The following is a 27,526-nucleotide window of genomic DNA, read 5'->3' as shown; positions in this document are numbered from 1 at the left end:
GCATCAAAAAGAAGCATCTAGAATCTTCCAGAACAGGTTCACACTGGTTCATTTTACAATATAAGATGTAAATCGACATGTAATTCAGTCAGTATATGGAAGTCAATAAGTCAGTATTATCAAGACAGTTTATCGAAGTGAGTTTTATCAAAGTGTTTTATCGAAGAACATCAATACAAGAAGTGAAATACAACAAGTGTTTCATTACATCAATACAGTCCATATCCAACCAAGACGTTGTGTTCCACAGAGCATTATTGTATCATCACAAGGTAAATGTAACACGGTAAGCCTTGAGAAGCGTGAATATTAATTTTTATTATTTTTATGACTTCAAGTGCAAAAATGGCTCCCGACAGTCTTGGATTGGAACTAAGAAAGAAAATTATTGGCAATTACGTAAGTGGAATGTCACAAAAAAGTATTTGTGATAAATATTGCGTGAAAAAATGGACCGTATCAAGACTATGTTCCAAATATCGTTCCACGGGCAAGTTGGCAGCAGATAACAAAGGTGGAAGACTGCGTTCTCCACCACTTCTAGAGAGGATTCTATGATCGTCAGATCCGTCAAGAAGGATCCCTGGATATCATCAGTCGAGATGCAAAAGCAATTAGAGCTGCCTGTATCGGACCGTACAATCAGACGACGTGCTGTTGAAGCCGGATTGTTTTCCCAACGCCCTGCAAAGAAACCGCTGATTTCACTAAAAAACCAGAAGAAAAGACTCCTGTTTGCTACATCTCATATTGACTGGAATGTGCAGAAATGGAGAACTGTCCTGTTCAGTGATGAATCGAAGTTCAACATCATTGGGAGCGATGACATTTGCCATGTACGTCGACCGGCCGGAAAACACCTTGATTTACGTTACTGCCATAAGACCGTGAAGCATGGTGGAGGCAATGTAATGGTCTGGGGGTGTTTTTCTGCTAACGGTCTAGGTCCAATACATCGAAACGATGGAATAATGGACCGTTTCATGTATAAAAATATCCTGAAAGATGTTATGTTACCTCATGCTGAATGGAATATGCCAATAAAATGGGTTTTTCAGCAAGACAACGATTCGAAACACACTGCGCAGTGGTTTCAAGACAACCACCTATTAGTGATGGATTGGCCGCCTCAATCTCCAGATCTTAACCCTATCAAGAACCTGTGGAAGATCTTCATCCGCAGAATTAATCGTGAAGGTGTTCGTAATAAGGATCAACTATTTGAACAAATTTAAAAGGCCTGGGCAGCGATTCCACAAAGTTTCATTGATCACCTGATCGAATCTATGCCTCGAAGATGCAAGGCTGTGATCGACAACAAAGGATTCGCCACGAAATATTGATAGCGAAATACAGCTTGGTCAACATTTTGTCGAGTTGCACTTTTTTTGTCCAGAAGGAAATCAACTATTTTTAATACTTTTGATTAATTTATTAATTTTCGTGTACAAATAATGAACTTTGTGATGAATAAAACTTGAAGAACTTTGTCTTTAAACAGTTACATAGTTATTTCTCTAAATTGAAAAAATGCAGCACTTTTATATAAAGAAACTAAATTAGCATTAATTGGTTGCACTCGTTTTGTTTGATACTGTATATATATATATATATATATATATATATATATATATATATATATATATATATATATATATATATATATATATATATATACATACATATATATATACATATATATATATATATATATATATATATATATATATATTTATATATATATATATATATATATATATATATATATATATATATATATATATTTATATATATATATATATATATATATATATATATATATATATATATATATATATATATATATATATATATATATATATATATATATATATATATATATATATATATATATATATAGTGAGTTGTCATTTGATGACATTCAGTATAATCACAAACAATTAATTCTTAAAAAAACTAGATTATCACGAAGAAACTGGATGATGTCATCAAAACTACCTTTTCATGAGTTTATTCGGAAATTTCCCCCATTTAAAGATTTAGGATTTGATGTGAGAAGTTTTGTTAGTTACATTTGTAATGTATATCCTAATATCTTGGATTACTGCTATTGGAGTATTACTAGAGTAAAATTGATTTTTTGTTTGAGAAACATTTAAGGACTCTTAATTATCATTATATTAGTTTCAGAGAGAGTTTACAGCAATATTTGAAAATGCTCAAGATTTGCTTATGCAATGGGAGGATATGGCTCCTCGTGTTATTACTTGGGCTCGTAGAAAAGCGAATCCAATGGCAAAGCAACTACTTTTAGAGCTTGACAGCCAACTAATATCTTCAAATGGTATGTCACATCATCTTCTTTAATTACTGTTTTTATATTTTATAACTTTTACTAACTATTTAAAACTATTTTCTTTTTTCTGAAATATGTACTGTTTGAATTTTTAAATGTTTTTAAAAATCAAAGATCGAAATATGGAATTTGCATTTCACTTGCTTCTGTACATTCTTCAAGTGTCTCCTAAAAATAAGGATCGGCTGCCTGCAGCTAAAGTTGCAGCTCACTTTATTCAAATCTTTCCTGTCTTTTGTTTTTAAATTTAATATTTCTAGCTAAGTCTTTTGTTTTTAAGTTTGATATTTCTAGCTAAATAGTATGTGCTATAAACTAGATCAATAATAATTTCGCTTCTGTATTGTATCTTAATTATTTTTGTTTTTACAAAAGACACTACAGCTATGGAGACTATAATTGATGCAAATAGACATACTTCTTTCATGCAAATATTTGTTATTACACTAGGGGCTCGAGGCAACTTGATTCAGTCCTAGTTTATTTTTATAGAAGACAATGTTATTCCGATTAGAAATGGCATGTTGAGTGCAGCAGACCATTTACTGAAACTATACTTCGTTATCAATATTGAATATGCGCCCGAGTGCAGACATGTTTTACATTTTTTACAACGTGTAGTTATGGGTATTAATGACGATTTGCCATTGCCAAGAGGTGGCAGTGATCTGTCATTGTTTGTTAATGAAAAATTAACAAACAAAGTTTTTATTTTAATGGATACCACTAAATTTTTTATTTTGTAATTTATATTGAGTTTGTGATGTGTACATATATGTGGCTAAGTGTACCAATATGGCTAGTTTAGTCATATTGGTATACACAATATAATAAAAGTTACCTAGTATAACAGTTATCTAGTAATTGTTTGGAAATATTTATTTTATCTTACTCAAAATATTTACTTGTAGACTGAAAGCATTTTTATATAAACAAACTCCTATGTTGCAGCTTATTTTTTGTCATGATTAAATCATTATGTTTAAAAAATCAAAACTTAGCTTAAAAAAATGGAGTTTTTATAAAAGTTTTAATAGCGTAACTTTTCATTTGTTTTTCATAAATATATCTGACAAGTAAATTCTAATTGTAATGATATTTGTAATTCTATTGAAATTATTATAAAAATGTTTATTTAAATATACTTGAGCATTTTTAAAAAAATGATATTTTCGTTACTGCAAAGAACTTGGGAAAAAAAACTTATTTTGATTATCTCAAAATTTATTTGAATACTCTTCCACCTTTAGATCATATTTTTCTATATAAGTCTATATTAGAAGCAATTTTCTAACATATTTAACTTTTTTTAAAAAACTAGTTCGGATTCATATTTTCTACTGCGCCAGTTCAGGTTTTTGTGAAGATTTATTTCAGGTTACCTATAGCGGTTGTTTAGGTTTCAGTTCAGGTTCAGGTGAATTGCCGGAATGTTCATCTGGCACTTTTTGAAGAAAACTAGTTCAGGCAAAACGCCTGAAATTCGTATAATTTACCAGAACTTTTTCCTGAACTATAGTTCAGGTTACCTATCGTGGTTGTTCAGGTTATTTTAACGAACAGTTCAGGTGACTTGCCTGAATATTCGTCTGGCACTTTTTGAAGCAAACTAGTTTAGGCAAAACGCCTGAAAGTTCGTATAATTTACTGGAACTTTTTTAAGAGTGTAATAATATTAAAAAACAGTTGAAAAAACTTAAATTTATAATAGAAAATCTTTTCACCTTATCTCCTGAAAAACCAACCCATTCAAGCAATTTTAAGACACGAGGAGGTAGTAAAGACAGAAGCTAAAAATAATACTATTATTATATAATATTTTAATTAAATACTGTTTACAGTTTTGCAAATGCACTAACTTAAAATCAATAGTGATCAGGTTTAAAAAATCAACCATTAAGACACTTAATGGTTGATTTTTTAAACCTGTTATTATATACACTATTCAATTATATACACTATTCAAGTAGTTTTATGACACAAGCAGACTAAAAATTAGCCATCAACACATTACCAAATTAAATGTGCCCATTCCCATTTCTACGCCACTTTCAAAATCTGCTCTTGTTGTAGATCCTTTTAATGAAAATGGGTTTTGCTCCAATGCAATCAGACAACATCTGTAAAAAAATTATTAGAAATATAAAGATCTAAAAATCTTTCAACATTTAGTTTTAAGAATCTTGAGAAAATTGAAAACGTGTACAATGTGAAATAAGGTAACTGGACAAAAATACATATGAGTATTGTTTGCTTTGTTTTTAATGGAAAATGACTAATTCGAAAAATTATTTTTTTGGCTTAACTATATTAAAAGTTTTGATAAATTCAATAGTTTTTGTGTTGATTTTTCACATTTGATTTAAAAATTATAGCAAATATGACCACAGAAAGTGAGTTTTTGTAAGGTTGTTTTTGACAGGAAATGTAACCATAGGGTTTTGTTTTTTTCTGTTTTTATTAAATTTTATAAAAAGAAGTTAATTTTTGTGAAAGATTTTTGGGGATTTTGAAAAGATTCTAAAAAGCTTATGAGCTTTAGAGAAATTAGAAATTATTTTATTATTATTTTTTTTTTAATTTATTTTATTATTTTAGACTCTTCAAGAATATTTATAACATAATATTGATCAATCTAAAACTTCAAGTAAATCAAATAACTTATTATAAACAAACAACTCATATACTTTATTATTAATTTTTTAAAATCTATTTATAACAAATAACAGTTTCTAAGATTTATCTAAAAGAGATATCACACAATGATTATTTACTATAAAAAAACAATGATTATTTGGCAATAATGCTTAACTTTTTTAAAGTCTTTAATCACTCTAAAAGCTAACTTTATGATTTTAATCACCCTAAGTGCTAACGTTATGATTTTAATCACCCTAAAAGCTAACTTTAACTTTTTAAACTAAAATAGACTTTATTTAAAACTCAGTAAATATTAAAATTTTAAAAATTAATTACCACTTTCTCCTAGTTATTTATATTTTTAGTCTTTTTTTCTTTTTTTACTGTTTATTTAACTTTTAAAATTCTTAAAATTAAACATAATAATTTGTTGAGTGAAAATTAATTTTTTTTGAATTATTTAAAAAAAAAATTTTTTCAAATTTTATTTAATTAGTCATATGCCATTTTCTTATAAAGCAACACGGACCACCCAAGTAAGACATTATTTTCAGATTTAGAATTCTCATAAAATGTTTTACTGTTATTTTTATATCAACCTCCCTGTTTTAAAAATTGAAAACACAATAATAATAATAGGAACCCTAAAAAATATCAAAGCAAAGTTAACACAGGTATTTAAACGGAAACAAATCAAATAGATTAATCATGTTAATGTATTCTAACAGCAGTAGAGGAGATTAGGATAAATAGAACACTTTCCTTGAATACTAGCCCTCGAACAAGTAGTTGAGGTGATTAGGGTAAATAAAATACTTTCATTGAATACTAGCCTTTGAACAAGATTGATCCTAGTTTAACATCCTTTATTCATCTTACAAATGCAATCTATTAATACCAAACTACTAATATTATATATTGTATATTAATGACAAAAATCTTACAGCCTGTACTTTTGATGATTTTAATAGTTTAATCTTTGTAAAATGTTTAACATTTTAAATCATAAACTAAGACCCCAATGCTAATGGAAAACTATAAATTGAGTCTTCCTTAAAATGTCAACTAAATTTGAAGATAATCTTTTATGTTAAAACAATAAATAAAAAATTATTTCCAATTAACTTTTTATAGTTTAAAACTTTTACATTTTTAATATATATTTTTATGTTACTTTGTTTTGATTTTTTTAGTTTTTTCTTTAGTTATATATATATTCAGCCAAAATTCAGGATGTAATAAACTCAATTTAATCTAAAACAAAATTTAAAATTTTAAAAGAATTATAAAATTTTTTGATTTTGAAAATAAACAGCTCAGTTAAACTGATTGAAGTATTAGGCATCCTTATATAAAATCAAAAGCTCCTTGGAATTATCCTGAAATATTCAACATTTACAGATTCCTTTTCATTTTTGAAACATCAAACCTTATGCGCAATTTTTATTTAGTATGCTTCCATTACACTTATGATATCTCTATAGCATTCACAATATCTCTATAACACTCAAGGTTTTCAAATTTCCTTATTTTCTATTCCATTTTTTGTTGAGTTTAAGGCTTCAAAACCTCTAAAGTATGTTAGTGAGCCTTAAAATGCATGTACCATAACAATATTCTTGCTAAAGAAGCATTTAAGAAGTCAATGGCTTAAAAACAATGGATGAAAAGCATAATCTAATAATTTTCAATTAGATTTAACAAAAATATACAAAACTTTAATACAAAACTTTTAATAAAATTTAAATAAAACCCTAAAGTAAAGGTAAAAAATACCATAATTAAAGTAAAAAAAAATTCTTAATAAAATATAAATAATAAATAAAAAATAAACCTTTAAAAGATTGTTAAACAAATAATAACTAACCTGTATAGTTGGTATGCATTACGTATCTTAAGCCCACCTTTCACAAAACTAATCAAATTTTCATCCTGCCCAAAAGTTAATAAAGTTATGTTAAACAACTTTTTAAAAATCTATTTGCACGTTAAAGTTAATGCAGAAAATTTAAAACTACTTTTTTTAAAAACAGAACCTGTAAAAAAGTAAGAAGTGCTTCTTCAAGGAGACATTCGGCATAACATAATTCAGCATGAAGTTCAACTAAATTAGCAAAGTTTTATACAATAAACAATGGGAATTCTACAAATGCTCATTATTGTGATAGGAGAGTAGTGGTACTTTTTTCATACTTGAGAGGTGTGTACATATATATGTAGAATATATGTGTATATATGTGTATATATATATATATATATATATATATATATATATAGTGTATATATATATATGTGTGTATATACATATATGTGTATATATATATACAGTGTATATATATATATATATATATATATATATATATATACACTGTGTGACAAAAGTTATCGTACGCTAAGAAAAAAAAATAATATTCAATATAGACACAATTTTTCTGCTATATTTAATGAAAATTATTTATAATTTTTTTTTTAATAGTGTTTATTTTGTTAATTTATGAATTTTTTGGAATTTATATTGAAATAACATTAAAATTAGGCTCAAAATTTGAAAAAAGTACATTAAAGATGATGACAAAAGTTATCGTACACTTGGCGTACACTAATATTTATTTAACTCCAAACCGTTATGTCCACCATTTTTCATACATTTTTGAAAATAAAGTAAACTATAAACACTTTAAGATTATTTTCAATTGTTTTAAATGAATTTTTTGGTTAAAAAAAAGTAAAATGAGCTCGAAACGGGTTAAGACCACTGTAGAAATTCGTAAGCTAATAATTAAGCATTGGAATGAAGGAAAATCGTTATGTATTGCAAAAATTGTTGATTCTAAAAAATCCACAGTTTCTTCAATTATTAACAAGTTCAAAAAAACAGGAAAATTAGCTGATTTGCCCCGAAGTGGTTGTCCAAAAAAACTGAATAAGCATGCTGAACAAAGCTTAGCTTCCACAATCAAGAAAAAACGATTTGGGGGTTAAAATTAGTCCAAAAACAGTCATTCGAAGTCTTAAAAGACAAGGAATAGTGAGTCGCGTTCCAAGAAAGGTTCCTTGTATTAGTGATAAAAATTGTAAGCTTCGATTAAACTATGCTAAAACGTACATTGATATGCCAGACTCATTCTGGAATAAAGTCTTATGGACAGATGAGTCTAAATTTAATGTAAAAAGATCTGATGGTAGAATTCGTGTATGGCGTTCATCAAAAAATTGCTTAGAAAATGGAACTACAGTCCGAACATTTAAACACAGAAATGGATCAGTAATGGTTTGGGGATGTATGTCGGCAGCAGGTGTTGGAAAGTTAGTATTTATTGAAGGAAATATGGATAAACATTACTATAAACGTATTATTAAAGAAAATGTTGAACAATCAGCACGTAATCTTGGTATTGGTGATGACTTCGTTTTTCTTCAAGATAACGATCCCAAACATAAGGCCAAAGATGTGATGGAATTTACGGAAAAAAAAGGTTGGGACATACAAAATCATCCACCTCAAAGCCCTGATTTGAATGTAATAGAACATTTATGGGATGAAATCGATAGACGAATAGATAGAACAGGTGTAAATACCATTGAACAATTAAAAGTCCAAATTGTAAAGACGTGGGAATCAATCGATCCGTCTATTACAAAAAAACTCGTTGAATCGATGCCAAGACACCTTGCTGCTGTTGTAAAAGCTAAAGGACAAAATACACGATACTAAAATATAAGTTTAGTTCCCATAATATTTATCAAAGTGTACTATTTTGAAAGCGTACGATAACTTTTGTCACCTTCTTTTTGTTACTTTTCTTGCTTTTTCATCAAGATATTAAAATAAAATTTTTTTCTTATTCTGTTTTTTCAATTTTTGTTTAAATAATTATAAATCAAATAGTTTTTATTCAGTTTTTAACTTGTTCCTTGCATTTCTTTTATTCTAAATTAAGAGTTAGTAATTTTTTTAAAGTGTACGATTTTTGTCACACAGTGTATATGTACATATATATATATATATATATATATATATATATATATATATATATATATATATATATATATATATATATATATATATATATATATATATATATATATATATATATATATATATATATGTATATATATTCATATGTATGCACATAATATATATAAAATGTATATATTAGAGATGTGCTGTGTTGATCGTGTTGTTTGTTGGTAGTTAAAACTTGATCTCAATTGCCAAAATCAAGCAAATAATTTTTCTTTTAATTCATCTCTTGAATATAATGACTCCACTCTTTCCATTATCCCAGAGAAACAGGTTCATTTATTGTTAGGCATACAAATTATGATATATTGGCTTCATTGCCAAAATTATTTCTCATTAAAACTCTTACATTCTCCATTCTTCTCCATTGCAAAGTTAGTATCTGCTAAGTTGCTTTTTTTTATCATGCTTGCCATTATACTACTCATGATTCTATTCTCTACCTCTAAATTACTCCTCTTATTCCTCCCTGTATGGAATACTGTTATCTTATTGGACTGGTTCTTCTAATGATGCTTTTTCTCTAATAGGTCCAAAAATGCATTATTAAAGTAGTTGAACCTGCTTTATCTGCAAAGCTTGAGCCTATATCCCATCAGAATAAAGTTGCATCTATTTCTCTTTTCAATAAATACTATAATGGTTGCTGCTCAAAGGAGCTATCATTTGACTCACCATATTCTTTTATTTTATATGTCCCTGCATGCTCTAAAAATTTATTTGTCTAGTTTTTTTCACTGAACTTCAATGCCATCTTCCTGTTTTAATAACTCACACAACCTTCAACTTTTCAAGACTTCTGTCAACAGTTTCCTTTATAACACTATTACTATTAAAATTACTTTCTAACACTATTACTATTAAAACTATTTTCCAACTTAAAAGTGGTTGTTGGGAGTGAATTAGTTTTACAAAAACGCATTTCTGTAACATCTTATGAAAGCTTTTTAACATTTTTCAATACTCTTTAAACAATTTGATAAATTTGTTTTCCTGCCTGCTGGAAAATAGCAACTGTGGTTTCCATTTTTAAAAACTTTTGAGAGTTTTAAAAATGGAAACCGCAGTTTAAAAATTTATTGCACAATCAGTCTTCTTATTTTTACTAGCAACTCTTTAAGTTTTTAATTAAAAAACTTTTGATATGTCACCTTGGATCTATTTGTTGCTGATTTAATAACCGCTATAATAATATATAAGTTATAATAATATATAAGCTCTGCATTTAATGGACATGAGTTAATGCTCTTGGCATCAAAGGCTTTAAATCAATTCTGGCATGTTGGTCTTCAACCTAAGTTCTTTTTGGTGTATCTGATAAAGTTTTAAAAATTATTGAATCATTTCTTTCTAACTGCAGTATTAAAATATTTTTGATCAGCAATACTTTTCTTTATTTCTAAAAACTTCTGAGATAGAAGATCCCATCTGTGGTCATGAATAATTTCTAATTTATACTAATCAATTCCCTGATAATCTTACCTCTATGGGTCTGTTTGCTGATAACACAACTATATACCCTAGTCAATTTGTGAGAGTTGTCATTCAGTAAAGTTCTTCATGCTCTAAAAACATGCATTCATTTAGTTTTTTTTCATTATTCTTTAGAATTTTAAACTTTCCTGTATTATACAATTTACAGTTTTCTGTCTTCTTGACAGTCTTCTGTCAACCGTTTTCTTTTCTATCAACTCTGTAAATTCTATAAATTCTTTTCTGTTAATTCCCAGCTTATGTCACAGTTGCTTGCAGCCTTATTATGAATTTATTAAAAAAATAAAAATCTTATAAACTTTAAAATAAAGTTATATTAGACCTTTAATAAGAAACATTTTCTTTTCAATAAATTAACAAAAAAAAAATGAAAATAATTTTAAATAACAGTTTTTGTAATATAAAAACATTTAAATCTTATTCAGTATTTATATTATAGTTGATTACTTTATTATTATTTATGTTTAAAACTGAACTTATTTCTATAAAGTAACTTTATTATTAAATCTTATTAAAAACTTCAAAAATTTAAAAACTACGTACTAATTGAAAAGTCGTCAAAGTAAGGCTTTCCAATCCAGCTATAAATGGACTCATTCCAAGATCGTTTTTTTCTTTGTCTAAAAAAAAAAATTTTATTAGAAAATCATCATCATCATCATCATCATCATCATCATCATCATCATCATCATCATCATCATCATCATCATCATCATCATCATCATCATCATCATCATCATCATCATCATCATCATCATCATCATCATCATCATCATCATTATCAATATAATTTGAAGCATTTATACTTATCACATATTTTCAAAGTTTCTTTAACTTTTTCGTGGGCCAGTTGAATATATTTCTAAAAAAAAATAAAAAGTATAAGTGGGCGGGGTGAAAATTGCTTTTTCAAAAATTTCTTCTGTTACACCCCTAGGTTTGTTCTATATAATAAAATAATACTCGATTTAAAAAATTTTTAAATAAAAAATATTTTTAATGGTTCCAACCTCTTGACTCTTGAATATTTAACAGGTTCTTATTAATATCCAAAAAAAATTTCTTCAAAAGTATGTCAACCTGGTACTCAAAAGAAGCAAAATTTTATAAAAGTTTTAAAAATAGTAATTTTTTATTATATGAAAACTTATTGGAAAAATTTATTTAATTAAAATAACTGTAAAAGACTTAACTTTTATAAAAATGTTAAAAAATGTTAAAATAATAACATTTATATAAGATAATTACTATTTTTACAATTTTAATAAAATTTTGGTTTTTTTCAACGCACAAATATTATTAAGATATAACGTTGATTGAGAAAAAAATTTATGACAGAATATTTTCAATTTATTTTTTCATAATGGCATTTTTATAAGAAACTGATTTTTTATTTAAGAAACCAATCAGTTAGTCTAACTAAAAGTACTTGCATTTAAATTGACTTTTTTTTTTTATGCAATTATTGGTTTATTTCGAAAATGACTTATGTATTTTTTATCTTAAATAAAATGGTTTTCTTTTATAAACAACTTTGTGGACTTATTGTCATTAATGTTATAGTGATATGACACTATTTCACACCAAGGATTTTAAGAAAAAAAATTACTCTGCATTGCATATCTGTGTTTGAAATAAAAAGAAAAAAAAATTTTCTTAATAATTCTATTTAATTTTTCTTTATTTTCTTTTTTGAGGGCATTAACTTTTTCAAACTACCGCAATATGTGAACTCATTTTTCTGTATATAAATATACTGAAAAATGAGTTCAATTGAAAAAATTACTCTATTATTTAAAGATATTTTTACAACGGAAAAAACTATGCAGATTTATGGAGTTGATATTAACCTCTCAACCGCAAGTATAATGGCAAAACAACAAATGTTTTTTGTTAATACCTCAATAAGCAAATTGTTTTGGTTATTTTAATAAACTCAAAACTTATTTTCTAATATTTATTTACAAAATAAACATAACTTGTCTTGGGACTTGGGAATCCCTTTCAATAATTTGTGTACTGTTTTTATTTCTGTTTCTTTAGGGTAGTTGTTATTTTCAACATCAAAATTGGATAAGGCAAAGCAAAAAAAAAACAGTTTTAAGGAGACACTAAAAAGAATGACTCTCCTATATTATTTGTTTTTTTTCAAAGAGGAAAACGAAAATATAAATTGCTATCTGTTTGTTAAATATGCTTGTATATTTTTAATGTAACAAGTATATATTGTTCCTATACGAAAACATCTATCTAATGCATGCATATAATTTTATATATAATTATATGTTGGTTTGTTTATGTATGTAATTAAATTTATTTGCTCACTAGTACACGCACATTAAGCTTATTTAGATAAGGCATTTACTTCATACACAGAATGTCCATGATTCGAACCCCAATGTTATCTGATTTTTTATTGTTTTTCTTTTAAATACTCATGCTTTGTGAACATTTATTTTTTATTTTTTGTATAGAAAAAATCTTTCTGTTGTATGCTTTTGAATACACATCTTTTCACATTCAGATTTCTTATACCATTTAAACCTCCAAGTGTATTTTCAAAGTAAAGCACACACACATATGTACAATTCAATCAATTATGCCATATTGTCTACACATTTTTAACATAGCTCTAATTGCTTCATATTAACTTTCGATTCCTGTACATTTTTTATCCCAAATCTTCTAGCACTTTGTAATTTTGGATACCTGTTGCTTTTTAGCATTGGACTCAGTGTGCTTAGTTCCACCACCCTCCTCCCTTTTGATCTACTATGTTATTGGTGAAATATACATAAACAATTCTTAATAAAAGATCTATTCTTGAATTTTGTGCTTTTATACTGGACATCTGTTCAACATCTTTTAATAGTTTTTAGCTAACTCTTACTCTAATAAAATCTTTCTCTTTCTTCCCTGAGGTTGTATGTGTTCCACTAAAGAAGCTGGTTTTCAAGTCTGATTGCAAATGATAAATGTTAATGTAACAAGTATATGTATTACAAAAAAAAATCTTTTGAAATACTAAATTTAATAATAACCATCCTAAAAAAATAAAAACAAAAAACAGTACGCAAATTATTTGAATTATTAACTTTATTTTTTTCTACTCAAGTTTATTTTATTTCCTATTTTGTTAGTTTTGCTTTCTTTGTTTTTGAAACATTTTTCCGCTAAGTATTAAAACCGTTAATATAATAAAACTTGCAAACAGCTGTGACCAAGTTGTCTAAAATAAAAAACTTATGCATGGACATACGCAACGAAAAACCACAAACACCACAGAGGTATAAAATGGATAGAAGCTCATTCCAGAACTACAAGGTTTCGACAACTCAAATGATAAAAGAAAACTAACTTAAAAGAAACAACTACCTTTATTTCCTTAAAATTTTGAAGGTAATATGCAAAAATGATACCCAATGAGGACCTTTAAATATTGTCACATTATTATCATATATTTTGTATACATGTTTACATTCTAATAAGAGGCAGCCTTGTGAAGCGATAAATTTTCAAAATTTTAGGTTTTTGGGTCACCTTACAGTTGATCTACATACTTTCTGCTTAATGATAAACTAAATAAATAAAAATTTATGCCAACCTGTTCATATGTCAAAACTGCTTGAAGATAGGCAATTGTTGATATGGATAGTGAATGATACATGCAGGATCCATCTCTAGTATATAAAAAAAAATTATAAAAAAAAAACAGTTTGGTTTTTTTTTAAATATTAAAACAAATTTAGTTATATTTATTTTTAATAATCAATAGTATCATGCTCAATGTTAAAACTTGTTTTTCTGTAAATTAGGCATTCTGTAAATTATGTAAATTATGGCATGTCTACCAAACTTTGTGTTTTAGAATAAAGTTTATTTTAACAAATTAACGTCAGACAAGGTTGCAAGCAAAATTTAAATTGGGAGTTACTAAAACTTGATATTTAAAGAGCAAAAAAACAGAAGTAAAAAAACTATAAACTGTCAGAGTCAGAAAAATATTATGATAATACACACAAAATTTACACATTATTATATGACCACATAAATAAAATTTTGTTATGACAATTAGACCATGGTCATTGAAATTTCAAAAACATGCTGAATAAAAAAGATTTTATATTATATTTATATAATAGAATCATATGTTAGAAGTAAACAACATCAAAACTTTTTTCTTTACAAATGTTTTTATATTAGCAAAACGCTTATAAGTAAAGTAACAAATTAATGATAATAATTTTTGTTTAAAGTGTCAAGGAAAGTTGTATAATTTTTGTTTAATTTTTCTATTATATAGATTATATAAGTTTTTTATAATAAATGTTATTTTTATTACAAAAAAATAAAAAGTTGTGCACTTTTTCTGCATGTATAGCGTTACATTTAACAATGATAAAGTATGCTAAATAAAAGAATGTGCAACTAAAGGATTTCTTTTGCTTGCGCGTCAATTTTTTGTGTGCTTTATCATCACATTTTTCTGACTCTGACAGTTAACAGTTTAGTTTCTTTCTTTCTGTTTTTTTGATTAAAAAAAAAACAGAAGTAAAAACGCTATACAAATGGTGGAACTAAGAAGATGGCATAATTTTAACAATCAGAAATTATTAAGATAGGGCAAATCTAAAATCCAAGTTTCAAATGTTCCACTCAGATAATACAATATGTTTTGTCATTTTTCAATCTTGGCAATTTTTTCAAATACAATAACATAAATACAAAAATTCAAAATAAAGCAGTTTATGCAAAAAAGATTTGTAATTATTAGATAAGTTTTCTTATATTACACATGATCCTGTATAAAACGTCATATAAGTAGATTTTTTACATTTGCATATAACATATTTGTTTGATATATTATGTTATATTAGATGCTATGCAATAAAACTACATTTATTTAGAGAACCCACTTGAAAAATATTGATTAATTGCAATTAGTATAAAAGTTTATAAAATGGTTTATTTGTTTTTTTCAATTTCATCCATAAATTCGATAGATCAGTGGTTTAACTTGTTATCGTCGGTGTCATTTTGCGAAGGTTTAAATCTCCCCTATTAACACAATATATTTTTAACTTTTTCAATCTGGCAGTTAGTATTTATAGCAAATAAATAAATATAGCAAAAAAGACTTCATTGTTAAAATAAAATTTAAAGTTTTTTCTAGCTACGTGTTTTTGTTGTTGTTTTTTTTGCCTCCAAAGTAGCACCTTCTGGAGTAGCAAGACTGTCTTTCTTTATTAAGTTTCAACACATTAGTAACATTAATGTCGTTTTCTTATAAAAAAAGTGCTGTGACTCTTTCTTGCCATTACCCTTGGTTGCAATGGCTGCAAAGAGTTCTGTGTCAAACACGCTTAAAGGGGTACTTTTATTACTACTAACAGCACTATTAAGTTCTGCAATAATATAAAGAATTTGATAGAGTCATTAATACAAAGATAGAGTTGTTACTTTATTTAAAAGGGTTTCCTACAACAAGGAATTTGGAATTTGAATAAAATGTTGACTTTTCTTTTTTTCTTTTCTATTAATTTTTTTTGTATTATTAAATTTAGAATTTAATTTATGTTTTCAACTTAAATGACATTTATTATGCTATTGTGTTCTTAAAATAATTTGTTCAGAATTTAAATAATATGTTTGTTTTGCCTGGGTTTTTTCTATAATTTTATTCAGAATTAAATGAAAACATTTGTTTTTTTTTTGTTTTTATTTTAATTAATTTATTTAGAATTTAAATAAAGCATTTGTTTTGCTATTTCTAATTTTTTTCAAATAACTACTAAAAATAATTATTAAAATTCTGAGGTTAGCAAAAATTGCTCCGTCACTATCAGATTGGAAGTTGATGCTCTAACCAACTGAGCTATCCAGCCACAGATGAACAGCTCCAGTTTTCTTTAATTTGAATTGTGCAGAAGGGGATAAATACTGCATGGTTAGTTCAGCCAACTCTTTTCGGTCCTTCCTCATATTTTTCAGTCATTCCTCATATTGCGTTTTTTAGTAGTCTCACAGTAATCTAAAGTTTGCCTTGCAGCTTCCTTCAAAACTGTTCCTTAGATGGTTTTCCAATCAAAAGAGGTCAGGGTTTTTTTGTTGTGTTTGAATTTAGGGTTCTCAAACACATGTTTGAACTTTATGAATAAGGGATTTTCAGGGCCTATGCCATTCTCCTTTTATCACTGTTTAACAGAAATGAACCATTTTAAGCTCAATGATATGATGCCTACATGGTAGTAAAAGAAGGTATTTGTCTACTTCTCTTGCAATCCTAATAAGTGATCCTTTCTTAGAACCAGTATTACTTGAAGTTGTATCAAAGCATACTCCGCATACTTTTGAAATGAAGTCATATTCTTCTAGTATTTTCATAATTCCTATAGGGTTATTTCATATCAAATCATCTAGTTTTTTGAAAGTTCCCCAGGGTACCATCTCAGATTTGCTTTAAACTTTGACCACACTCAGATCTTATGAAAAAAATACAATCCAGAAAATTTCAGCTTCATTGACCAATTTGTTCCAAAGTTATGATTGAATTAAAAATGACCAAAATCCGAAAAATTTGTGTGTCAGGAGCTTAGAACAGTTTTTTTCGATTTTTGACAAACCATAACTTTCAAAATAAAGATGGTGATCACCTGAAATTTTGTAGCGTAATAGTTTTTCACCCAAATAATCCATTATTGCAGTTGTTTTTGACTGATTTTTTACAGTTTTTGAGTTATTGTACCTTAAAGTTGCTAAATATTGCAACATAAATATTTTTTCGAACTTTAACGTGTTACAGTTTAATACTTACTAACAGAAAGTGGATTTTTTTGTTACCTTTGTATACTTAGGGTCACCAGTTGTTAGAATAATTAAAATTATGCATTAAAAATTAATTTAGCACATGCAGCAGCCTATTGAAAAATCACTTTTTTTAAAAATTATGATAAATTACATCGACTTTGCTGGCATAGAAAGTAGCATAAACAGTTGAAATTAATTATGAAACTTTTTAATGTTAAGGTTCTATATATAGGCAATCACCAAAAAAAATTTAAAGACCTATACTCTATCTTATGACATGATTGTAGCCTTTTGAGAGTGATGATATTTTTAAAAGGAGAACAAAAAAATACCACTTACTACATAAAAAATTTATACAAACTATACTTTAAAAAAGTGCTTTCATAGAGTAAGATAATCAGTTAAAAGAAAAAGTATGTATTCATGAAACTAATTTGCTTATCTCTGATTTATATAACTCATAATACTGTAATAGTCATTACTTGCAAGAATATAGTCACAAGCACTTATACTTTTAATCAATGGAATACTTATTTGACATATTATCTTGTCAAATGGAACCAACACTGACTTGATCGTGCATCGTTTGTCCATTTTAAATTTAATTTGTTTCTTTGCATAAACTTCACATTAACGTCTTGGTTTTCATTACAAATATCAACCACAAGCCCTATGTGCCATTCTTTATCGTAAAAGCATGCAATATATTTACTGGGTTGAAAATTTGAAGGATTTTTTTAAATCAAGTTAATATCATTTATAACACATGAGTATCATAGACAGTATCACTAGAGATTCTTCGTAAAATCAATTTCTCTCCATCTGGTACAAAACAGTGATAGCTTCTTGTTCCAGGAACTGTGCGCATCCCTTCATATCGTTTCTGAAGGTTATAAGTTGTTTCATGGTTATCGATATCATCACTCGAAAGATAAAATATATTAACACCTTTGATGTTTTTTTGAGCCCATGTAAATAAATCTTGTGGTGTGAGAATCTGATTTGTAATTGCTGCTCGTAGACTAGCTTTTGCTGTTTCTCTTTTTATAGTACCTCCTATTCCATTACATGGACTTTTGCCATGTGACGTAGCAAAGAAGTGATGCTCAGCATTTATTTGGTGATCTACAATGTGATAAATTAAGTTTATTAGACATTTGTAGTTTTTATACTGTGACGCAGCACCATTATTTAAGCATTTAACTTTATTCACTGTGGGTAGTTTGATTTTGACCATAGGGAGCAACTTTGTGAGAAAACAATGGACTGCTGATTGGTCATGACAAAGATGGTCAGAAATTAAACAACAGCATTCACATTTAAGGTGATCTTTTTCATCTTTGTAATAAACAGCAAATGGGTGTAAGGTAGCTTGATCGGCTGGCCAGTAAAACCCTTGTATAGTATCTTGTACAAGAAAACTATAGTTTTCTGCAAAATCCATCAGAATAATGCATTTTTATGCATTATTCTGATTTTTATGCATCAGAATAGTGCATAAAAACATTAGACATATATATTGGTCTAATGTTTTTTTTGCCTCTGATAAGTAGGAAGACTGTGCTTCTTTGATAAAGTGGTGGTGACAAAGGTCATACAAAGTTTCACTTAAAGTTTTAATAAATTCACTAATGCTTGTTTGGACTGTAATAAGTGCAGTTCGGTCAGTTGACACCCATTTTTTATATGTGATCTGATCATCAAAATCAAAATCATTCTTTTCAAACACATTTTCTAAGTAAGTCTTCAAATTTATTTTACCAGGGCAGTTGGAACATAGATGAAACATGCAGTTTCGACTATCTATATTACAAACACATACTTTCATTAAATCTTTTTAATATATTAAATGGCTGTTAGGAAGAGCAGAGCATATCAAATTAGCATTTTGATGGTAAGAAAATACACAAACTGAGTGGCTTCCATTACTATCAACAGTAAGGCACCACTTTGGCCTTTGTTCACAGAACTTGCTGAATTCAACTTTGTGTTCAGGGTATAACTTCTTAAATTCCAGATGAAGTTCTTTAAAACAAACTAATGTTAAGCATTTTTGTTTATGAACTTTAACATTATTTATATGGACAGAAACAAAGTCTTTTTTTCCTGGACATTGTCTAGTGTATTCGTCAGATTTATATATTTCAATGACTCTCTGCTTAACAATATCCTCCAAAGGATGTTCTTTTTCAGCCTCAGGTTTAGCAAGTATTTCCTTTTCATTTTTCAGCTTTCTGGCTTTCTTTACAAGATGGTCTGAAACTGAAAATGCATTACAAGTTTTTTTAATTGACCAACTATCAAGAGTTAATGTTAGTAACTGAACTTTTTCTTCATTCAAACTGATTTTTACTTTTTCCTTTATTGCATATAAAAGTTTGTCTAAATCATTACAGTTAATGCACTTTTGCTTTTTCTCAGATATTATTTCTTTTGGGCCTATATCCAATGCTGATGCTACTAGGTTTGTCATACTTGTTTCCAGTTTTTTAACTTTTTGCTTTCCATATTCTAATTTGTCATGTTTACTTACATTTTTTAAAGGAGATATTTCCAGTAAAGAAGCACTCTTAATTAAAACTGTCTTATTTAGGTCTGAAGAACTAAACTCCTCATTACCAACATCTTTGTCTTCATCTTCTTGACTAAATTTTCCTTTAATTTGTTCAAGTTTAAATTCATTCAAACAGTTAGTGCAAAGTTTTTGACCAGGTTTGATCTTATGTTGACTTGCTGTTAAAATATCGACTTTATACAATCCTTTAATAATTTTTTTCATGTGACTTTAAACGGATCACAGCAGTATTTTTGAAGCACTTCATATCTAGAAATATAGGCTTTTTCATGGTGAAAACATATTTCCTCATTTAGTTCAAAAGTGTGTCCAATTCTTTGAATTAAAACTTTAACATCTGTGTTCACAATATCTTTTAGTTTTATTCTTCTAATCATTCTACAATAATACGTTTTGTCACAATCTTCATTTAAAACTTTCCCCACACAACATTTCTCTGTCATTTTTTACTATTTTTTTATTTTTATTACTAATCTAAAAAGTTTAAAAAAGACATGAACATATTAAATCTCAAAGAAACTAACAAATATCAGACACTGATTATGACACTGATTATGTCATTATTAGTAGTACAAATTAAGACATTATGTCATTAAAAAGAAAACTGAATATATTCATTCACAGATAAATAAAAAATATACTACTGTCATCCCTATGACTAATTATTAGACTATGACCTAAGGCTAGCTCATAGTCTAATAACACCACTCTCAAAAGGCTACAATCATGTCATAAGATAGAGTATAGGTCTTTAAATTTTTTTTGGTGATTGCCTATATATAGAACCTTAACATTAAAAAGTTTCATAATTAATTTCAACTGTTTATGCTACTTTCTATGCCAGCAAAGTCGATGTAATTTATCATAATTTTTAAAAAAAGTGATTTTTCAATAGGCTGCTGCATGTGCTAAATTAATTTTTAATGCATAATTTTGATTATTCTAACAACTGGTGACCCTAAGTACACAAAGGTAACAAAAAAATCCACTTTCTGTAAGTAAGTATCAAACTGTAACACGTTAAAGTTCGAAAAAATATTTATGTTGCAATATTTAGCAACTTTAAGGTACATTAACTCAAAAACTGTAAAAAATCAGTCAAAAACAACTGCAATAATGGATTATTTGGGTGAAAAACTATTACCCTACAAAATTTCAGTTGATCACCATCTTTATTTTAAAAGTTATAGTTTGTCAAAAATCGAAAAAAACTGCTGTAAGCTCCTGACACACAAATTTTTCGGATTTTGGTCATTTTTAATTCAATCATAACTTTGAAACAAATTGGTCAATGAAGCTGAAATTTTCTGGATTGTATTTTTTTCATAAGATCTGTGTGTGGTCAAAATTTAAAGCAAATCTGAGGTTGTACCCTGGGAGCCTTTACGTAATTTGATATGGAATAACCCTATATACATTTTATTTTTCATTATTTTTTATTACGATTTCATACTTAAAGGTCTCTGGTGATTAAAATCTTAGTTATTATTATTATATAATAGTTAAAAAGCTCAAATAGTTGAAAAATAAATTTAGTTACATTTATGGGGTTTTAAATGTGCGACACTTCTCTGTTTGCTGTATAAATTTAAGTCAAAAAAGAATTAGAAATATTGTTACATATCTTCACCTGAAGAAGATGGCAAGGCAGGTACTCTAAGAAGGTGTGACACCCCCTCAATGTTAACAAGCACAGCTAATCTTTCATTCTTCAGTCGTTTTCCCAGATTCATTTTAAACAAAGTCTTTCCGTCAAAATCAATTATACAGGGATAATGGCTTTTTTCCGAAACCTTCTTTATAACTAATTAAGCGATTTCTGCAGTCTCCTTTTTTCATCTTCCTTAATGCTGTCGAAGCACTGGTATTGCATTTTGCAATATCAACTCCACAATCTTGAAGAATTGCTCCAGTTACTTTTTGTAAGACATTATGGGGGATATTATTTGCTGTAGCTGTGATAGATATGTTTCCATCAAAAATATTCTTAGGGACTTTGGCTGTAATGTTACAATCATCTGCTTTTCTATGATGCCAAACTTCGAGTTCAAATTCAGAATCAGAATCAGCGAAAGTGTCAATGAAACTCAAGCCTAGTTCTGAGGTAGCGTCAATCTTTAGAGATTTGTCTTCTAACCTTGTCCTTTTCCTCACACCTTCAGAAACCTAAAATTGGTTTTAACATAGTGTATATGTGTATTAACAAATAATGTATGTTAAATTTGCAAATTTTAACAAAAAAGGTCAAATTAACCCACTAAAAACAACATAAAACTTTTTTGCTAAATTTTCTATTTTCTGTTCCCAAAGTGAAATGTCTCGGTCCTTCCTGGTCTTCCAAAAAAGTTAAATCATTGTGCTTATCTTTATCTGAGCTATTTTTTTCTTTCCTAATTTGGTTCTTTAAATATGTAGAACCAACCCAAAACAGTTTTTTCAAAAATGAGATAAACCCCCTTGATTAACCTTGTCTCTAGCTGTTCCTCTAACCATCTCTAATAAAATCTGAATACTTCTTGTCCATCTTCATTAGGTTCTTGATAATATTTTTATCTGACATTACTTGAAATCCCGCTTTAAACCATGGTCTTTTAATCAAGCCTTAAATGCATTCACAATCATCTACCACACATCTTTTGTAACCCTGAATCTTGTTAGGAGGGCATGATAAAATTGCTGACTTTTTATTATGATGAGGAGGTTGTGATCTTCTGTAGACAATGTGTTGAAGAATATCCATTCCAGTAGGGAGTTATGACCTTAAGAAAAAAAATCAATATTTTAATTTTTAACAAAAAATTTAGAATTTAAAACAATTATTTTAAACTAGATATGTATATGTAATAGCTGGTTTAGCATCATTTATGATAACAGCTAAATAATAAAAAGTTTGTTTTTGCTTGATCTGAGAAATTTCCTCTTCCCAATATCTTTTATAATTATTTTTTTCATTTTTGTATTCGCTCTAAATAGCTTTATTTCGATCTAAATAGTGTAATTAGGTAAACATTTCAATACAATTTTACTTTATATTGTAATTCAATTAATAACAAAAATAATTGAATTACATTATTTTACAAAAATAAATTAATGCAATGCAAATTTCACGTACAATTTATTTACAAAAACTCGTAGCAACTTAAAAAGCTTTTTCTTCTGCATTATTTTAAAAGAACTTTTTTATCGTTGCCAATTTTCATAACCTCTTGTGAACATAAAATTTTTATTTTTTCCTCTTGTAAATCTCATTTTAACCAAGATTATGTAAAATACTTTGGTCTTGAGGAAGACTTAAAAGTCATCTGATTGACTTAAAAAAAACTTTGACAAGGCTTTAGCATATTTGCCCTAACTTTAGCTGGGTAACTTCGTTTTCAAAAATTCCCTTAAAATGACTACCCTTAATATATATATATATATATATATATATATATATATATATATATATATATATATATATATATATATATATATATATATATATATATATATATATATATGTATATATATATATATATATATGATATATATATATATATATATATATATATATATATATATATATATATATATATATATATATATATATCAGGCCTTGTTACGAGATTTCGCTGCGTAGCGAAAACGCGTAATGCATTTCTAAGTAACTCAACTCAACAAATATATTTTGCATCGTTAGAAGTTATATTGCGTCACTAGCGTCTTTACAAGTACCGCATTGTAATTAAAGTTATTCTATTAACGCGTTAAAAATCATACAAACAGTTTGTTTTTTTCTCACTATAACAAAAGTTACAAATAAAATCTAAGTTCTTATTAAAAAAATCATTTTTATTATTTTTTTCAAATATGAACTAAATTTTATTTTGAAAAAAATATTTTTTTCATGAAACATAAAATGTTTGTTTATTTTCTTATGATTTTACATTTGGTTTTTGGTTATTTTATTAACTGTTAATAAATTTTTTCTTATTTAATTTGTGAACTCTTTTTAATAATGTTTTTAAACAATAGAGTTTTTTTTGTTATTTATCAGTTACCGATAACATATTCTTGATCATAATTTATTTTCATAAATAAAATGAACGTCATTAAAACTTTACGTTATTGAATTAACAATAAACAAAATATCTTATTAATAAAATATTCACATCAAAATAAATCGTTCATTTTTTAAACTATTATGACTAAAAATAATTTTTATATTTAAAAGGAATTTATATATTTAATTCCTTAAGATAAAACTTAAAACACTTTATTTTTTTTAACTCATCTTTTTTTTTTAACTAATCTTTTTTTACTAATCTTTTTTAACTCATCTTTTTTTTTTAACTAATCTAACAAAAAAAAATTATGAAACAAACTTTTTCTTTAACAAAAAAATCTATTAGTTTACAATTGCGGTTAAATGCTTTTACTTACGACTTTATTTCTTCTGAATAAACGTCACGTTAACGATAATCATAAGGTAATTTAAATATTCTAAAAGATATAAGTTTTTGCGTAGCGCAAAACTGCTGAATGCGTAGGCAAATCGCCTTTTCGCAAGCAAAATGCGAGCTGCGTAACGCTTCTTAACAAGGCCTGATATATATATATATATATATATATATATATATATATATATATATATATATATATATATATATATATATATATATATATATATATATATATATTCTACTTTAAGTTTCTCTTTCAGCATCAAAATTCTGCTGAAGGAGAAACTTGAGTTAAAAAGATTTTTACTAATTCATTACTGATCTGTTCTTAAAGAACGTTAAGCATTCTTTTTGTAAAGTTCGCCAACATATTTTGACATTTCAAAAATGCGCTTATATAAAGTATTAAGTAATAAAGTGAAAAATTGCTTTTAATGATTGTTTACTATAAAAAAACATTTTTTTTTAATTATTTTAAAATATTATATGGTTAATACGATTAATACTTTTAAATAAAGTTATAAAGCGCTACTAAATAAATTATCATAGAATATCAAATAAAATTTTCATTTATTTCAAAAGCATTTTTTTCTTTTTTATGATGAATATAAATGTTTTAAAAGAATTGGTATAATTAATTTATAAATAAGTATAATAAAAAATGTGTTTCAATAAACTTTCTTTAAAAAAAAATAGTAAAGTTACTTTAGTCAAAAAACATAACAAAGTTTTTTTTGATTTTTTTTTCAATGTTTTTATACTAGCCTAAATGTTTTTAAGTAAAGTTACAAATTTTAATGATTGTTTTAAATAAAAAACATTTCATATAAATAAACAAAAAATATGATAAAAAAATTTCACTTTATTTTAAACATTGTGTGTTTAATAATTAAGTTTAAATACAATTTTATGACTAATGATATAAACATCAACGACTTTAAACAAATATTGTGTCTTCAATTAATTTTTTAAAGAATACATCAAGTCAATATAATAAAAAACATAACAAATTTTCTTGAAAGAACCTAAACGCAAATAATATATATAAAATGTTTAATTCTGAGGTTTTAATGAAATCATCGTTGCTATCATTATTGTCAAGTTCAATTTCAAAAAACTCTTGATTCAATTTTGTAAACTTATTACTATCTTTGAAATATGAAGAAACAGTGGTTGAACTATATTTGTTCTTAATTTTAAACTTAAGTAAATATAAATCAAGAACATCATTGATTTCTTTATTTCTTTATTCAACTAAGCTAATTTTAGTAAGATTCACTGCTGGTTTTAACTCATGCACCATTAACATATTTTTTTTTTAAATCAAAGATAATGGAATTAATTTCTCTAACATATCCAACAAACTTAACATAGTTATCTGTAGTCGCACAGTTATGCCGGAAAGTTTAGCACCTATTTCTGTTTTAGCATTACGATAAGCAAGGGTGTTATCAAAACCCAAAATAAGTGCTGACCAGTGATGTAGCAACTTTGTTAATCTGCATCTCCTGTAACTTACAAAGTGTGTTCCAGATATTTTGGGCAAGGTGTGGTACATAATGTTTAATGCCATGGCGACTTTTAATATTTGCTTTTTAATTTGGCAGAATTGCATAATAAATTGAGTAGGATAATACAAAAGCATTCACTTTTTTTAAACTAGACAATATATTTTACTGCACCTTTAATAGCCAATTCTAAGCAATGGTTTATGGAATTAATTTTTATGAGCCACATTTGATTGTTTTTCATTTGAGTTATTATATGTAGTCTTAGTAAATGTCGAAATTGACATTTACTAAGACTAATAGTAGTGCTGAAAAGATTGTTTCTATATGCTTCCGCAGTTAAAATAATATTCCCAACTACAAGAATTAACATTTTTTAATCTTTTTTTTTTCACCTTAAGAACCATCGGAAAAAACGGAGAAAAAGTTTTTCTTGTTAACGATTTCTGCTATTTTTTTTAACTGCGATGGCAATGCATGAGATAAAATTAAAATAATTATATGGCATGTTAGGCTTTAGCGCCATTTCATAGGCTGTTCTTATCATATTAGATCGCGCTTCACAGGTTTTTGTTGTATTAGTTGAAGATTATCAGGGATAATCACAGCCTTTTTCTAGTTTCTTCAGGGTTTCTGTTTTCAATTAGTACCGCTAATTTATGATTATGACTTTCAAGATGGTGATCAACCTTAAATAAAATTTTAAGTTTTAGATTAAATTTTAGGAATTCAAAATCTGTTCGAATATAAATGTAATTGCACATAATAAAGTATTTTCTTTATGTGTAATCATAAAGAGATCTTGGATAACCAATCAAATGTTATCAGCAAAAAAAAAGTTTAAAGTATATCCTGACATCACAAATTCAAATTAAGCAAATAATTTTAATTTTTACCTAATGTTTTATTACTACACTAGTTGCCTCTGGATTGCTTTCAAAGAATTAACTGAGATTCTTTTAACTGAAAGACTGCTTAAAATTGCTAATTTGTTCCTTGCACAAATCTTAAACTATACTTTAACAACTAGTCCATTTTCTTTTGTGTGTCCTATAACTGTTTCTTCACCCCAGGAAAGAAAACCTTTCGAAATTCTTAGATAATGGTTTATTAACATTAATTGTGATTGCAGAATAAAAACTATATACTTATTTTTTTTCTATATACAACTTTTTTCTCTTTTAAAAACTAATAAGAAATTAAAAGTAAATCACCCACACACTAAACAATATCATGGATATTGTAAAGAACTTTCATTTTCTCTTCATAAGTTATTTTAGATCAGAAATTGAAAAATAAAAACTCACAAAATAAATATTATAAGGGGTTATGAAAAGCTGTTCTGCGTCCTCCCCGTCCTCCCCATAGATTATTTTTACAATTTTATTATTTTTTCATCCATAAAATTTAATCGCTAGTAATATAATTTCGTTAAGTAATACTTTGATACAATTAATCTCTCTAAAAATATCTCTAACCCATCTAAAAATATCTCTAACCCATCTTAGGAATAAATGTAAAAATGCATGGGTTTTTTTCTTAAGAAAAAATTTACAGCACTACTTATTCCAATAAACCTTAAAAAAAAAGCAATAAATAAACTTTTATTATCATAGATAAACAAAAATAACAGTTAAAAAACATAAAACTACTACAACAATTGAAGACTTTCTAAATAAA

At 26.7% G+C, this 27,526-nt stretch overlaps 1 protein-coding gene across 1 annotated transcript in view; it reads right to left on the bottom strand.

Moving 5' to 3' along the window:
* The window catches only part of LOC101240322 (tetratricopeptide repeat protein 39B), a 64,222-nt gene that overhangs the window by 34,669 nt on the left and 2,027 nt on the right, over positions 1-27,526 (bottom strand). Inside the window, exons 2-8 of the mRNA XM_065801227.1 lie at positions 14,119-14,194; positions 11,321-11,376; positions 11,058-11,134; positions 7,033-7,100; positions 6,864-6,928; positions 4,371-4,476; positions 4,081-4,146 (exon numbers count right to left, since the gene is read on the bottom strand). Of these exons, the coding sequence (XP_065657299.1) occupies positions 4,081-4,146; positions 4,371-4,476; positions 6,864-6,928; positions 7,033-7,100; positions 11,058-11,134; positions 11,321-11,376; positions 14,119-14,194 (514 nt within the window). The remainder of the gene's footprint in view (positions 1-4,080; positions 4,147-4,370; positions 4,477-6,863; positions 6,929-7,032; positions 7,101-11,057; positions 11,135-11,320; positions 11,377-14,118; positions 14,195-27,526) is intronic.

This window comes from Hydra vulgaris, chromosome 07 (assembly GCF_038396675.1).
Source record: "Hydra vulgaris chromosome 07, alternate assembly HydraT2T_AEP".
Classification (NCBI taxonomy): domain Eukaryota; kingdom Metazoa; phylum Cnidaria; class Hydrozoa; order Anthoathecata; family Hydridae; genus Hydra; species Hydra vulgaris.
This window is presented reverse-complemented; position numbering and strand designations above follow the sequence as displayed.